General features: G+C 34.1%; 1 protein-coding gene across 1 annotated transcript in view; it reads right to left on the bottom strand.

Annotated features, from left to right (window-relative positions):
* The window catches only part of LOC109829192 (single myb histone 6-like), a 15,264-nt gene continuing 1,951 nt past the window's right edge, over nt 4,802–18,114 (bottom strand). The window contains 7 exon segments of the mRNA XM_020396339.1: nt 4,802–5,203; nt 7,529–7,596; nt 8,330–8,456; nt 8,458–8,666; nt 11,444–11,527; nt 16,336–16,420; nt 16,589–16,624. Coding sequence (XP_020251928.1) covers nt 7,576–7,596; nt 8,330–8,456; nt 8,458–8,666; nt 11,444–11,527; nt 16,336–16,420; nt 16,589–16,624 — 562 coding nt within the window. The 3' untranslated portion in view covers nt 4,802–5,203; nt 7,529–7,575.

Genomic DNA, 18,114 nt, shown 5'->3' with positions numbered 1-18,114 from the left:
CGACGGAGAGAAGGGGGAGAGGGAGGCCGGCGGGTGATCGAACACCATTCACAACGATTGGCCGCTAGGGTTAGGGTTTTTGAAGAGGAGGGGAGAATTTGAGATCGTGGGGAGATTTGGGAACAGGAGGAGGAGGAGGGGGATTTGGGAATAAAAGGGGAATAAAGGGGGACCGGATTTGGGGGTATATTTATACGAATCTGGAAGTGAGGTGAGAGATGGAAAAAGGCAGTTACGGGGAGGCGTGAAAGCTTTGGGGTGTGAGTTCCTGATTCAGCGGCGAGTTTGTAGGTGGAGGATTCGTGCTCTGTTGGGACTCTTCGGACGGTGAAATTTGGGTTCGTTCGAATTCGGATATAATGTTTTTATTGGGTGAAAATTTGAAAATATGTATTTACAATATCACACGGTTCTAGTTTCAATTTATTTATCATAATAACACGCCACCAAGCAAATTGGGATTTAGATTTAGTTTGTGATGGGATATTCTCTTGATTCTTTGTAACAATTTCACGTGATTGGAATGGAATTTGTGCTCTACTATGATTAGGAGATTTGAGTTTTATTATAATTAGTTATTATAATAAGAAATTCGTTCCATGCTGTTATTTCTCATAATATGCTGCGAAACAATTCGGGATTTAGATTCAGTTTGTGATGGGATATTGTCTTGATTCTTTGTAATAATTTCACGCGGTTGGAACAGACTTTATGTCCTGCTATGATTAGGAGATTGAACTATATTATGATAAGAAGTTTGTTTCTAACTTAAACTAGGGATATAATTCTGAATTTTGATTTTTCTTAACATTTTCCTACTAAAATTAGTTTTTGACTGTTTTGAATTAAAGAATAAAATTTGTTTGGTAAGAAGTTTGTGCTTATGATAAGAAGTTTGTGCTTAAAAATTTAAGAATAAAATTTTGAATTAAAGATAATCACAATTAGGATAACTTGATATGATAATATTTAAATTTATAATTTTTCTAACAGGTGCCCATAGTCATTTGTTAGGAGATCCACATAGAGAAGTAGAGAGAAATAAATAAGAAGTGCCTCCCCTCACCCTTAAATCGCAGTAAATTTTTTTTGTAGGGTAAATAAGATATGTAGTTAAGAAATCACGTGCGCTTCCACCTCTTTATGATCTGAAGGCATGTACGCATCCGGCTTATAAGTAATTATATATTATTTAGAAGGGACGACTACCTCTGTAACTGCATGCTTCACTGTCTGATGTAATATTCTATAGAATAACAACAAGAATATAGCATCATAATATACGAAAGTACATGCCGATCGAGATGTCACCCTCACATTTTTTCTTTTTATTATATGTTAGGGTTTTTTTAAGACGAGTCCCTTAAACTCTTAGTATGTTGAATTTAGTCTCTTGAATTTTGGAAATTATTTATGAGGCGCGTAAGTTGTCTGAAAAATAGTCCCCTGATTCTTACAAGTAATTTCAAATTTCTCCCTTCAATCAAGAGCGCCATTAGCAAATCGTTGAAATTTGTTTCAATTTAACCCCTTCAATTATCGAGAGCGGCACGAGCAACATACAAAATCGGTGGACCCAAGAGTAGTTTCAATTATTTGAAGGGGCCAAATCAAAATATTGTTACATTCGTATGCCAGCCACACATGAAGCCAACCGTGAATGTAGAAAGCCACATATGCGTAACTTAACCGTGAAGGCTTGGAGCAACAAGCTGCAGCTTATAATCTCTCTTGTACAAACCTAATCTTTGAAGCATATGGGTTGATTGCGAATAGACCCTGTATAGTATTGCACAATTACAGATAGATCCCTTATAGTTCTATTTGCACGGATAAAATCTAATGTGTTATTTTTTTTCGACTTTTAAGTAGTAAAAAATTTTTAGCAAATAGGGGGACCCTACAAGAACATCAGATCGGAGTTCAAACTTAGAAATGCCCCTATAGTTTGCGCCATAAATCTATTAAGCCCCCAGACTATTATTTGAAACTATTAAGGCCCCTATACTTTTTATTTTGAATCTATTTAGCTCCTATGGTGTTTCTCCATAACTAAAAAATAGATTCAATAAGACAAAAATACCCTTTTTTAGTTATGGAGAAACACTGTAGGGGCTAAATAGATTCAAAATAAAAAGCATAGGGGCTTAATAGATCCAAATAATAGTCTGAGGGCTTAATAAATTTACAGCGCAAACCACAATGGCCTTTCTTGAACTCGTAGCCATCGTCTCGTACGCGCAAACTTACAGAAAAGCAAACATTTCGGCCCATAAACGCCTCCATCGAGTTGTATTTAGTTTAGCCAGACAAACTATTAATTGCCTCATGTTTATGATGTTGGCTAGCTAATATCATGTGTTCGTTGCGTTTGCTATGGTGAGTGCTGTAATTAAGAACAAAATTTTGGTTCATTTATTATTACTATAATAATGAAGAGTGCTGCATGTTGCTTCCACGTGTGAGCGAACAAAAATATTAGCACAAATTATTAAAGATATATATTTTTAAAAGTTGAGGGTAGAAGAAATTTATTATTATTAAGTGCAAGTAATGGAAACATGCATGCCTTCCTGAACTAAATAATAGCTAATAAACGATGGAGGCCCAATGTTTTTGACATGCCACTGTGTTCTACAGATAAAATTGTAGAGTGTCTAGATCCTCAAAACTTCACCCTTTTTTTTTCCTCCGGTGCTTTGCATTTACAAACGTCTAGCGATCTAGTAAAATAAATGCAAAATTTCATGATAGCTACGTATGTAAATACTAAGCAAAAATAGTTTTTCGAAACTAACAGTGATAAAATTCATAGAAAAATGCGCAGGCGTGAATCTAAAATTTATAAGAATACCACTAAAATGAATGAATAAAAAATGCATTTTGTAATCTTTTTGGGTTACGGATGGAGAACATATATATCATAATCCATCTCACAATTTGCGTCTGTTTATTATTTGTTCATATAAATGTTGTTAGGGTAAATTACACTTTAAACCCCAAGACTTTCAGAATTTCATACTCAAACCCCCAAAACTTTCAAAGTCGCAATGAACCTCCACGTAACTTTTGGAACTGTAGAAAACCCCAATAAGTTTACGCATTTTTTCAGACAATCTACATAAATTCAAACAAAAAAAGAATATAAAAAGACATTTTGAAAGTTATTATTTAACGTAATTTACTCAAAATATTTTGGAGATTTTCTGCAGAAATTATTGACGGTTTAGCACTACTTTGGAAGTTATTCGGGATTTACTACAATGTGCTGGAAGTTTATGAGGGTTTATATATATATATATATATATATAAAAATAAACTAGAGTTATTGGGTATATAACTGTAGAATGTCTTTTCAAACTACAGTAATATTTATAAGTAGTAACACTTCTCGACAAATATTTTTTGGCTGACCGCTACCTCGGTTAATCCCTTCAGATTCACAACAATAGTCGCGGGTTTGAATCCCCTGCACCGCATACGCTTTTTACCTATTAAATTAGAACGTTCTGCATTTAAACCCGATTTATAAGTTGGTTTATTTTTAAGCCCCTGAACTTCAAGAATGACTCTTTTAAGATCAAAATACGTACTACATGAGCTTTAATAAAATAATGTACAAGTAAGAGATTTTTCTTCCTATAAACCTAAAGTTTCACCTCTATTTATTTTAAAAATCACCTTTTTTCTTGTATAACCCGAAGTCTTATCCACATTTACTTTTAAACTTGCTTAATTTCAAAATTATGTAGACCCAAAATACTTCATTTAATATTTTACTCCATTTTTTCAAACATGCCAACTTTCAAAAGGATTTTTTTGCCTAAAAACACAAAGTTTTATTCCCAATTATTTTTTGAACCCACTCACTTGCAAAGTCTTGACTAGACACAAAAAAGTTACTAAATTATTTTTAAATCCAGTTTGTATTCTAGCAGTTTATTATTTTATTATAACGTGCTACCTATGTGCTTATAATATAGTTTTTAAACTAGAAATTTAACGACTATTTTTTCTATATATACTAAAGTTATTGGGCTTAATACTGTTAAATGTCTTTTCATGTTACAGTAAATTTTACGTTATTAAGATTTGTTTGCCTAATTTGCTAACAACCACTACGAGCTCACTTGGTCAAGCCTGTGCGTTTCACAAGCGGGTCATTGGTGCCAATCACTTTCACACTGATTTTTTACATAATGCATGAGAAATTTTGGGTTCTTTGCATATATACCCCTTAATTATGGTTACTTGTAAAAGTGCCCCATAATTTTTTAATATTTACCAAAAATACATCTCAAATCTTCAGTTTTAGTAAAAAAAAAAAATCCCTAAACTCAATTAATCATCAACCTTGTGATAAATATTTGATTATTTATTGGTAATTTTTACAATGTAATTATAAATTAGCTTCTCAATTTGATGAGCAATTGCTATGAGGGTAATTTTTTCCACATTGATGATTTCAAGGGTAATTTTGTAAATACTGAGTTTTTGAGGGTATTACATTCACTCCTAATTTGCACTTAAATTGAAAACCATAACCATCCACTAGATAATTAATAATTATGATTAAATAGCGGTCCCTCCACCAGTGAAGAGGATCCAAATCCCAATAAGAACATGCCCGTTGAAATATGTAGTCCTAAAATTCAACGTCTTGCCAACAAACATCTTAGTAGTTTTATTTTATGATTTTTTCAAGATCAGCTCTTTGAAACTTTCTGATATCGAAATTAGTCCCCCTCAAATCATTAAAACAACTGCTATTTCTGACCCACCAAATTCATCGGCAAGCAAATAAAATAATCACCCACTCTTCCACACGAAAAGATTGGTTTCGTCAGATACATGCTATGATACAATGAGCCAAAATTTGAAGACAACCCCTTCACCATAAAAACCCTGAGAAAACTGGGAGTACTAATGCTGAGTCACCAACATCGACAGGTTTTCAACATTATTAAATTTGACGTCTAAGACCTTGCTAAAACTTTCGATACTGGGGTCAACCTGACAATGCAAAAGAAAGAAAATGGAAATTTCAAGGGGCTGAAGATATTTAAGCATCTCCTGATTCCAGGGTCCTCTATAAAGAACCTTTGCACTAAATGAACCTTGCACAATCTAAACTTATATACAGGTTAGGAGCAAAAACAAGCCTTCAGAGGCATGAATCTCCCCCATTCAAAACTGGAATTATCTGCACAAAAGTGTAAAGAAAAAAAAAACTAAGTTAGGAAAATTAACCATTAAGTTAAACTGCCAAAAAGTTTATTAAAGGCTTAATCGCACTGATAATTTCTTATAGTTTACATGAATTTGCACTTATATGCCGTATATATTTCTCTTTAACATTTAAATACCCCTATTGTTTTTTAAGTAGCACTTGACAACCGTCATTTAATTAAATGTTAGAATATTCTTGTTAAATGGTGGAATATTCCCCTAAAATTTTCCATGTGACTTGCACATAATAAAAATCCATAAATTATATCCCTAAAGCTTATTGAATTAACTAAAAGCGGGAGCAAAACCAACTTTGGGGCAAACTCTAGTGGGAGTAAGTAAGGTTGAAGACAGGTTTCTTAGTTGAAACAACTTTCCCTTTCTTTTCTTTTCCAATATAATATTATAATTTTTGGTTACTTCAAATCTCAGGTATCACTTCCTCTGACTGTATCAGACTCTCTTTCAGTTGAACAGTAGACATTGTTCACACATACAAGAGAGAACTCTCTTCACTAAGAAAAGGAGGCACAATTTTTTCCTTAAAGGTTATTTACACTTTGTTTATTTCTTTTTTTTACCCATTTATGTTTTTATCAACTATTAAATGCGACTGGAGGTATGAAAAGCTAGCCTTTGAACCTATTTCTTTCCTTTACATGTTCAGAACCATAATCAATTGAAGGCTAGAAGCAACTAGTTAAATTGTAGACATACTGTTCACGCACTATCAAGAGAGAACTCCCTTGCACTTGAAAAGTAGGCACTCTTGCACTTGAAAAGTAGGCACATTGTTTACTATTTTCTCCATTGACACGGCATAATCATTTTCTTAATGCTTATTTGCACTTGTGTCTATTTCCTTTTTTTATCCATTTAAGTTTGTTCATTGTGAATTGCAAAAGGAGGTATAGAAAACCCAGCTGTCGAATATATTTCTTCCCCGTAAACATTCAGAACCATATTCAGTTGAAGCAACTAATTAGCTAAGTACGTGAAAATCAAAAATTTCTAGAGAATAATGATTTCCAAGAAGAGAGAAAGCACTACCCTTACTTGACCTCTTATAAGATGATTTACCAAGCTATACGAATGTTCCACCATAATGATCATTTCTCATCTTTGCAATTTCAGATTCTCTTGGAATTGAGAGAGTATATATAGATGAAGCTTTAAAATTGGATTTAGTTGTATAGATGTTGCAAAGATCAACCCATTATCCCCTATCTAACTTTTAAGTTTTAAATGCTTTATATATGCAGCAATTTCATTTCAAATGGACACAATGTTGGCAATCAACTTTTCAAGTTTGAGTGCTTATAGTGGCTTATTGTTGATCATTTATATGTCGTTTTTCTCTTTGTTTCCCCTTTTTGGGGTCTGTTGGCACTTGTGGCTTTTTATACCTGAGGGAGGTCTAAGAGTCAAAACTTGTATTAGCATTACTTGATATTGTAGGAGCAGTTTTAGCACTTAGCAGTCAGACTTATCCTATCTCACTATCGTAATGAATTATTAACATGGAGTAAGAATAATGGTATAGAAAGAAATCAATTTTGTCCTTCCAAAAAGGTGCCTAATTGTTGAATAAGATTACAACTAAGTTTATCTGCATGGTACACTCGTCTCCATTTACAGAATACAGAATTATGTTTGGGTCACATTCTAGTTAGAATCGAGAGATGGACATTAAAAGCCTAAAAGGAGAAAGGGGAAGCAACTTGGGGCAAAGCTGTCAGAAAACTGAATGCATGATTAATATTTTGATATCAGGTAAGAGGAAGAATCACCAAAGTGCTGATGGCAGGAGATTTGAGGACTAAATGTCATTTATCCTACATTTCAGTATGCGTAATACATTGAAGTTCGGAAGGATCATATATATTATTTAAAATTTTCAACGGTTCCAAATCCCATCGAAGTTTATAGATAAGTATTTTGGACCCACCCAAATCCAATTCAAAATTGTAATATCAATAATTTGTATAGTTAACCCACATTCATAACTAGTTAATTGAATATACTGCAGTGTTCAATGTCTTTCTATCTATAATTTGTCAACTACAGAAACACAACCAAACACATCGTCTTGTGTTATTATAGTGGATAAACTGATAAACTGTTCAGTAAACTATATTGCAGGGTGTAAACAAAATATTAGATCATCAGTGGGCATTTGCATGAATAAAATTGTCTGAATGGTATTATCTCATTTTGAAGATAATATTATGTATAATAAAAAGTTGAATACAAACAATATAGAAATGGAGTTTCTCTCTGAAATAGCTACAAACCTTACATTGGATCTCCCAGAAAACAGTATGTGATTGAAATCAATCAGAAGCCTCAGGTGGTAATTCCCGCCCACTGCAAATAGTCAAGAACATGAATATATTAGTAATATATAAGAAACAATTAGGCGAGGAAAAAAATATCTAACACCAACAGAAAGTACAAAATGTTCTTGCATTTTAAGAGAGAGAAGAGAGAGAGAGAGAGAGAGAGAGAGAGAGGGGGAGAGAGAGAGAGAGAAGGATTGACAACCATCCAACCCTTCGAATATATATAGTTGAACCTCCTGAAGGGAGGGTGGGAATTCCTAGTTGCAAAAAATCTTAGACAAAAATAATTTAACATCCAAACGTAATGGTATTGAGAGGGGAAGACGACTACATATAAAACCTTGTTCTAACAAAATGTAGTGCCAAAAGGATGGAGCATTGACAGTGTCATAGTTAGACATTTTAAAAACTTTTTCCAAACAGATCTTTAATAGGTGAGGGTTTACCGATTTAATAGGTGAGGGTTTACCGAATGACAAGCTACTTTTTCACCATGCTCATATAGCATGAACGAGCAGGAAGAAGCCTAGTACTACATTTTCATCTTATTATACCAAAACAAAGGATTCATAACATAGGAAGTGAAGGTAAATTTATGACCAAGAAGAACGATGTTCCATGTAGCGGAACCACCAAAATGAGGAATTTCAGTCAGTGGCCAATATATAATTAGACGTTAAGCACCTGATACTTGGAAACGGATTATATAATGATGGGAATTCTCTAAAAATGAGTGAAATTTAAAACTAGATAATTACAATCTTAGCCCTGTTCCTGTTTTTGAGTGTCAAACTTGCTGCATCAGCAAAAGCCTTTGCTGCTTCAGCATCAGCTTCAGCAGCCTCTGCTTCTCTTGCTGCTTCTTCAGCTTCAGTCATTAAAGCTTACAGCCAGAGCAGCAGCATTTGCAGCCTCTTTGGGAGTCATATTTCTCATCCGAGCTAAGTAAGCATCAATTTGGGATTTTGTAATATGTTTGATATCATCCCTATCCACTCTAGAATGTTCCCTTTGCCTCCCATCTATGAGTAAAACCTTGGAGTTCCTTCCTTCTGAGTAAAGTGAACTTGGTGCAATCCTATATTTACGTTTCACCTGTTTAAAAGAGTAAAACTACTGTTTAGGATCTAAAACACATCAATATCTCAACAAAAGAGGTTTTTTTTCCTTAGATGAAAACTGAAAAGGATCCAGAATGTTAACAAATTCATGATTCTCTTCCATGTTTTAAATATCCCTGATATATCCAATATATCGGCCGATATATCCAATATATCGGCCGATATATTCAATATATCGGCCAATATATCCTTTTATAAGATTTGCAGCAAAACAATATGCTCTCAATATCCTTTACTCTTTTCGCAATTTTTGAGCGATATATCATGAATTCCTGACGTATTAGGTGACATTTCATCTTAAAAAATCGGCCGAAATGTTGCGATGTCGATTTGAACTTTTATTCGTTTTAAAAGATTTGTTTAACTTTATGGTTCAATTTAGGTCTAAACAAAAGTAAATATTTGCTTATGTAACTAACCATGAAGAAGAATTAGAGCTCAATTTGGACAAAATTCTTTCGCAATAGCTTTGCAAAACATATCATCTTTCTCCAGGGCTCCATTCATTGGAACACCAAGTACTAACATCTACGATATGTATATAGATATTATCTGGTATGACACCTGGATATTTATTAAATATCTCCGCTAACTGACAAATATCCACTACACGATATGGAATTTTTCTGTTCGACATATCCCGACTTCCGATAATTAAAACACTCTTCGCTTCTTTATTGTGCAACAGCAGAAAAACTAATGAAGTAAAAATGCCTGAAACAATTGGATCAGTTTAAAACGTTGTTACGCTACAACCCAAGATTCTGATTTTGGATTATCTTATCCTTCTTGATGATATCTCCACATCAGTCTTAAGCAGAATTAAAATACATAATCATCTGACCTAAAAAAATAGCGCAGTTGGCAAACAAATTCCTCTAGAATCAAAATACATCCTTTAGTACTTTCAGAAAAGATGAATGCTAAAGCGTATATATTGGAAAGTTAATGAAAGAACTAATGACATATCACTGACATTAGATATCAAAATTTTGAGATCCAAATAAAACACTGGTCCTTTCATGTAATTTCAAGAGTTCTTAAAATATTTCCTAGTGGCTAGTGCCCATTAAAAACCTAAATCAGCAAGAAAGGAATCTCTTTCAAGTGACCAGAAGCAACCTGGTTGTAGAGCCAGCGATCCTATAACTGGGTTTTGTGCAGGAAAAAGAGAATGCAAACTCTAAGTATGACTTCCCCAACAGAAAAAAAAAGATCTGTCAGGTTAATAAAGTGAAACTCAATATGCTATCTGTAAAATGACATCATGTTCTGAGTAGCAAAATGTTTACAGCTTCTGATCAAGATGAATTTACCACTTACATCTATACGAAAATAAATTGCTGCTGGGTAGGTATGCAACAAGAACGCCATCAGGATCCAAAGAATAATAGCATAACTAAAGAACAGCATTGAAATCAGAAAAAGTAGAAATTCAAAAACAAAGCAATAATATCTGTCGTTGGGGATCTGGTAGTGGTTCTGACATTAATTTATTAAGTAACGTTCCTTTGTATCAGAAGGTTGGAATTAGTCACTTGCCTTCTGAGAAATAAGAAGTGTCCAAAAATATTTTTAAGGGTGAGCTCAAATTTTTTTATAAATACTCATGTATAATGCATAAATTATGCTTAATAGGTTTTGGATTAAAAAAAAGTGAAACAAAAACTTCAGAGCCCTGTCTTAGTCTTAAAAGATCTAGATCACCAAGAGTGCGTTGTGTGCGCACGCCTGAAACTATTTTTGATAAATACTCATGTATAATGCATAGATTCAAGGTTTTAAATATCGGATGTCGGGTTCATGTCGGATGGCTGAAATCCATATCGGATAGCGGAAATCGGGGATATATCGGGGGACATTGACTAAATATCAGATTGTCATATCGGGTAGTGCGCATATGTATAATATCATGTCCTAAATATAATCTAAGCATTCATAAATTCAATATAAGCATATTTTATAAATTCTAGACTAAACATATAAAAAAGTAAATAATATATGGATTTGGGTTCATAAATTCTTTCTATCGGGTTCATATAATATATGGATTTGGGTTCATAAATTCTTTCTATCGGGTTCATAAGAAACCCTTAAACATGAGAACGGATCAAACGGGTTTGGGTATTTATCACTAAACCCAAACCCGATAACAAAAAACAGATCTTAAAAAAAGTATCATATCGGCCGATTTTTCAAAGCTAAAAAATAGGCCGATATGCCCAATATGACCCTGATATTTCCGATTTGGCCCTGAAAACCGATATACGAGTTGAAAACGTCCATGTCGTGTCGGTCAAGCCCTCAAACCGATATGTCGGCCGACATGTCGGACATGTTGGCCGACATTTAAAACCTTGCATAGATTATGCTTAATAGATTTTGAATTAAAAAAAGTGAAACAAAAACTTCAGAGTCCTGTCTTACTCTTAAAAGATCTAGATCAATCAAGAGTGCATTGTCTATATATATGCCTGAAAACTCACATTAAGATACTTGATTACGGCTGAATAGTCTCAGCCAATTTCAATACATAAAACACCTTGTTTTAACTGGGACAAAACCATTCCTTCGACTCTTTCACATATGCTAGAAGTTGCAATTAATAGATCCCACAAACTTTTATAACACAAACTATTTCAATAACACTTTTATGTTTGCTGGCAACCCAGTATTAAATGTAGTGACTCTACTGTCAGGTAGCATATTATGATGTCCGTATAATCACTGTTACACTAAAGAATATATTACCTTAACCAATTTCCTTGTTTCAGTCATCCTTCTCAATTTCGCAGATAACAGACGCTTGAAATCTGGAGGAGACACATATTGGTCCTGTATAAATCAAATTCAAAGAGAAAAAAAAACTAAAAATGTAGGAGACTACAAAAAACAGCACCATAGAAGAAAAAAAGTACTCTGCTTAAATATTACCCTAAGCATTTAAAACACAAACAACAAGTTCATTAGATAGAGAAACAGTTATATCTTTTTATACAAAAGGTATATTCACAATAAACTAAAAAAAGCGTAATCACAATAAACTTAGCACTCAATTTAATTTATCTACGACACATGCATGCACGCATGCAAACACACGCGCGCATGCACACACACACACATGCATTATGCATAAAACGCTAGCCAGATTTTAGAGGGCCCAAAGTCAGGAAAGCAACTGTGCAGCACAAAGATTAAACTTCTCACTGTACCTCCCATCAAAACAAAGATAAAATATCTGTTTTTCATGAATGCAACAACTGCAAGTCTGATATCTTACCTGGATGCATGACGGGGAATTATTTAGGTAAAAGGACTAGAGAATAAGAATGACCAAAAATACCAATAATTGATGCAAATACCCATTAACAAAAATAGGTTGTTACATCCATTAGTAAAATACACAGTAGATGCTTCGCTAAGGCAAAGGCCAAAAGTTAATTCCGTAGTCTAGGCTTAGAAAGACAGATATAGAAAGGAAAAGGTATTAACATAAACAGATTTGTTTCTCTTTCTGATTCTCCCTTAACATTTAACACAAAGGCTTGTAGGCCTGAAACCATTGCCAGACGAATCTTTAAACCATTTTATCTTCATTTTAGTGTTTTAAGAGCTTGAGTTGCTTAACCATCAAAAATGTATTTTTTTTAATTCAGATGGCTGGGAAGATATTTTAACACTTCTTAGAGTATGTTTACATTTGTTGCATGCTTGATTGGGATAATTGTAATGGGAGTAGGAGCTAGTGAATCTAGTTCATCCTCCTTCCAGCTTGTCAATCGATGAGCCTGCAGAACAGATCAGACAGAATATACCACATTGTTGTTCAGCACATTCAATGCCATAGGCTACTTCCCAGTGGTGATCCTTTCTGCTATTCATGCAAAGCTGAAGGAATAAAGAACTTTGGGGAGAACGTTGACAATCTGATAGTTCTCTGATGACCAAATTCCTCAGAGTTATAAGTGTTGTTGGGATTTTTTCTATGATATGTGGGATGGGGCCTCTTCTAGCGATTATATTTTTGGTTCTGGAAATACAGAATCAAAACAACAGCACTGCAACCATGATAACTTTGTGGGATGGGGCCTCTTCTAGCGATTATATTTTTGCTTCAGGAAATACAGAATCAATTTAGTATGCAGCACCAGAAAGGAACTTTTGATTCTATATCTCCATTCTCCACTCCAGAACCAAAAATATACTCTATAGAAGAGTCATTGTCCCGCACGTCATAGAAAAAATCCTAATAGATGTTATAACTTTGAGTAATTTGGCCATCAAAGAGATAAAGGCCTGTCTCTCCTCAGATGATCTACATTCTCCCCAAGTCCTTCATGATCTTCAGTTTCACATAAAGAATAGAATGGATCGCCATTGGGAACGAGCCCATGGCAGTGAATGCATTCAGCAATAATGTCGTATACTCAGTCAAACTGCTCTGCAAGTCTCATCGCTCGACAAGCTGGAGGCAGCATCAACTAGATTCACTCCTGCTCCTATGATGCTTAACCTCATCAAGCATGCAACGAATGTAAACACACTCTCACGAAGTGTTAAATTACCTCCCTAGCCATATGAATTTAAATTATTTATTTGTGTGTGCGCGTGCGCGAGCGCGCGCGCGCGTGCGCATGCGTGCGTGCGTGTGTGTGTGTGTGTGTAATGGTTAAGCAACTCAAACTTATAAAAATTCTAAACCGAATATAATAGAATTTAAAGATTCATCAGGTAATAGTACAGGTTCTTAGAACTACAAGCCATTGTGTTAAATGCTAAGGTAAACGAAAACAGGGAGAAATAACTTTGTCTATGTTAAGACCTCTATCCTCTCTATATCTATCTTTTTAAGCCTAGAAAACTGAATTAGCTTTTGGCTTCACTTTATCCTTCATCACTGCTCCTTTGACAAAAATTAAGATCACAAATGTTCAACATGTTCCCTTCTATATGAGCCAGAGTATATCCAATGCATGTAAAAAACATTGACATCCAAAAGTGGAAGCAATCGCTTCATGATCACAAAAAATAGATTTCCTTTAAGAACTTTTGCTTGCCTTAGACAGTCACATGTTACGTCCAAAAAATAATCAGCCCAACAGGTTTTTCACGCACAATACACGAAGACATCACTGGAAGATGAATATTAAAGAAAAAGAAATGAACAGTTATTTGTGCATAACAGACATTACAACTAATCGTGAATTAAACATAGGTAGTTACCAAGTTCTCTCCAGAGACATTAAAACTAATTGTGAATTGAACATGGGCAATTATCAACTTTTCTCCAGGAGAAATCGACAAAAAAACAAAACAAAACAAAACAAAAAAACCAATGTCCTAAAAAATTAATATCACATACATATCCAAGAATATATAAAGTAAAAGAATAAGATGGCATATTATTAAAGCATGAAGGGAGTAGATAGAGATAGACGCTACCAAAAATATCATGTAGTAATTCTAGTAAAAATAAGACATATAAAGCATACGATAGAGCACTGAAATTTGTTGAACAAATCATTGCTTGTCTACATTCTATAATATCCAAAGACATTGTTGATCATCAACATCTTAAATACCTATGACGACTTAATATAATAATTAATGAGGCATTACCAATGTGTCCCTTTAGTTACCTTGGTGTAGAACAACTATGATATGTAAGACATTCCTCCCTATTAAAGATTGGTGGGCCCGTCACACAAACTATGTTGCACAGATACTTCACCATACGTGATGTACCCATATCTGCTACATTTTTGACACTTGGATACTCAAATACTTGATGGATGCTCATTGAGTACTTCTGTGATGGATCTACAACTTTACAAGGTATTCCCGGCATACAAAAAGGAAAGTAGGAGATGTATCTGAGCTAGTTCAGAATATAGACCAATTTGATCTGAGCTCTAACGCATTTACATAACTTGTCCACTTCCTTACCTGAGAACTATGATTACTCTCAAAACTAGTGACTTACATAGCTTCAACATCTTCATAGTTTATATTAGTTGAATTATTGTGTTTCTTTAGTTTTCATAGCCCATGTAGATAAATAATGTTAATCTACATATTATAGCATTATCATATCCATAGTGTAGTGGTGTCCTAGATTTTCAGGATTTTTCATATTCACATACTCTTATCAAGTTGTATTTGTATCCAGTACCCAAACTAGTGTGATAAAGCACCTAGGCAAAACATACATCACCATCTATGACCAAAACTTAGAAATATATAGGCTGTTATTTGCTTCAAAGAAAATGTATAGGTAGTAGGTTACCATTTTCACAAAGAATACTTGTTTTATAAATCATGGTACTAAACAGGTTCTTTTTACATGGCAATCCAATGCCTATGTATTTGGGAAACGCATGTATATATTCAGAAGAAACATCCACATTTTCCAAAGATATTTACTTATACAGTGTCGTTTCATATCTATGTTTTGGATAATTGTTTGCGTCCAACACCATTTGTACTTGGTGAGGTCACTGTTATAAATAGTGGTAAATAGCGCCGTAATAGCGGCGCTAATAGCGTTAGCAGTCCTTTCCTGCTACGCTATCGTCTAATAGCGGGTATATATTATGGAATATGTGCTTTCCGCTAGAAAAAACGGCCAATAGCATGCCATAGCTATGAATAGCAGGCGATTGCAGGAAAAATCCGCTTTTTGACCGCTATTTAAAAGTGGTTTAAGGTTTATTTTTTTTTAAATTAAACCCGCCCTACAACCATTGCATCCCACCGCCTCCCGCAATTTCCGGCGTATTCTCGCAGCCTCCGACAGTCTCCGACACCTCTCTCAACACTTCCTCTCACCTCCTCTCATTCCTCTCATTGTGAGCTTCTCACGCTGCAGTCCTCTCACTGCTCAGCTCATCTTCTCGAAGACTACAACTTTTTAATTCCTCCTTCAGTCGTCTTCAGTATTATGTGACGGTTACATGTCTATTGCATACTTATTATTTAAAGAAATCATCAAATATACACTTTTAGATTTTCTAGATTTTTCTTTAATATTTTTTTTAATATGTATACATACCTAAATTAGACCGCTATTTGACTTTGCGCTTTTTATCACTATTTTGCTGCAATAGCCCCAAATAGCCTTAGCGATGCCTCACCGCTACGCGACGCTATCCGCTATTGATAACCTTGGGTGAGGTATAAGACAAGTGTTGGGTCTACATATCGTGGTAAAATAGGTGTTCAAGTAAACATGGTAACTAATTTAGTATTTGGTCACTCCCACGCCATAGATCTAATCATCTTTCTATCAGAACCATTTTTGCATAGGTAAAAATACAATACAGAATACTTTTGAGCAATTTTAGTACTCAAAATGATGATTCAATACTGTGGTCTACCAATTTGGAGCCCTAAATAATGTTCAAGTGAATATCGTTCACTGATACTTAATATTGGATGTTAGCTCACTAAGTACAGGCAGAAGAGAGTAGTAATGAATTGCAAGAGGCGACCCAGGATTGGGTATAGGGAAACGACAATTAAAAAATTTTCAGCAACAATCAAAAAAGAAGAAGAAGTATGCAGAAGAAATATATGAACAAATGGTAGCATACAGGACATACATAACATACGACAGAAGGAGTATGCACAAGAAATCACTCCACCTCTATATACATGGCAATAGCAGTTTTATTGGATCCACTGGGCTCTTTCAAATTAGTTATGGCTTCCAATATAAGATTCTCTAGCCTGCAGAATATAAAGAGATCCAGTAAAACGGGCAGTTCTCCCTATTTAAAAAAAAATACTAGAAGAATGAAGCTAAACTCAAATTAGAATTGCAACATACTAGCGATTTGGAAAAAAAAATATAACCATCACACAGGAGGTTTATTAATGCACTTTCAAGTGTTTTACCTGTTGACTGCCGCAAAAGAAAACTTTAGTTTATATCTGAAGAAAGACACATTAATCATATATCAAGTTTACAACCTTATTAACAACTGAAATAACTTTTAATAGTCCCTCAGACACCGTTAGTTTTAGAAGTAAATATATTAACTCACTGACTCGTAAAAGCAGGTTAAAGGAGAAGAGGATCAATAAGGTAAGGAAAAGCTGTAAACAATGAAGGCCAATTGCAAGCTTACAAACAGATTCAATAAACATTTCAAGTACAAGAGTGGAAAAAAAGCCCCGTCTGCGGAATATAACAATAGGTCTATATGTTGATACTACTAGAACCATTAGATTTTAATTACTTGATGCTACTAGATCCAATAGATTTTAATTACTGCAAAGATATGTTCTTTGCTCTGTCTGAAATTATGCAAGCATGCTTATGTATAGACAAATCTGGTTGGACTTGGATCAGTAACTAGATTTACTAAGTTGTGCTTTCCTCTTACGAGAAGCAATCACATGATAGGAGAATATAAATGAAAGCAGCACATAACTGCAGTGTAATCCAGTTAGTGAGTCCCCATTTTCTTCCTTGTCACTGAGCTTGCAATTATCTCACTTTCTATATATTTATCAACAGAAAATGAGTAGACTACCAAAGAAGGCATGGGAAAAGTAAACAAAAAGAGTCAAGATGCAAATATATGTCTATATTTAGGGTCTGTTTGGCAATATGTTTAAAATAGGGCCAGGATCAATCCTAGCCTACTTTGGTCTGGCCGTGGTTAGGAAAGAACCCGTTTTAAACCCAAATTTTGACTTAAAAAAAACAGGGCAAGGTCTGACCATGTTTAGACAAACACAAAAAGAATCAAAACTGGGCCAGGACTGATCTTGGCCCAGTTTTGAAGAATTGCCAAACACTCCCATTAGATACATATACATAAACACATATCTATACATCCATACACCCATACAGACCAAGTGTGTGTTAGGTTTGTAGTTAGAATGCATTACATCCCACTAGCATGTTGGCAATGCACGTGCAAGTAACATTAAATTACTGTTCTAACAACTTCCTATCACACATCTGATGATTAACATGCATAATTTAGTTATAACAGGTTTCTATCATATCATATATATGATGATATTAACATATGTAATGTAGTTACAATGCTCAATGTAGAAAATTATTGTAGAATATTACTTACTAATTTAAGCAATGTATTAGTTTAATAAAAACTTGAGGATTTCACTATTAGAATTTTATACTCGGAGTAGGTCATTTAAAATAAAAAAGTTAGGAAATAAAATTTTATACTGAACCCACATTATAAAGATTAAGTACTTTGTATTTTTTATCAACTCCAATAACTACTACTATGTTTTAATAAATCAAAAAAATTACTGTTATATATAAGATAAATGTGTGTTTAAATCTCTATTTTAAAATAATTTCTTTCAAAAAGAAATATAAAAAAATATTGCTTCTTGGAATCTTTTTGCTCAGATGTTTTTAAGGAAATTATGCTCACATG

The sequence above is a fragment of the Asparagus officinalis genome, chromosome 1 (genome assembly GCF_001876935.1).
Source record: "Asparagus officinalis chromosome 1, Aspof.V1, whole genome shotgun sequence".
Classification (NCBI taxonomy): Eukaryota; Viridiplantae; Streptophyta; class Magnoliopsida; order Asparagales; family Asparagaceae; genus Asparagus; species Asparagus officinalis.
Note: the sequence above shows the minus strand (reverse complement) of the source record. Positions and strands in the feature narration are given on the sequence as shown.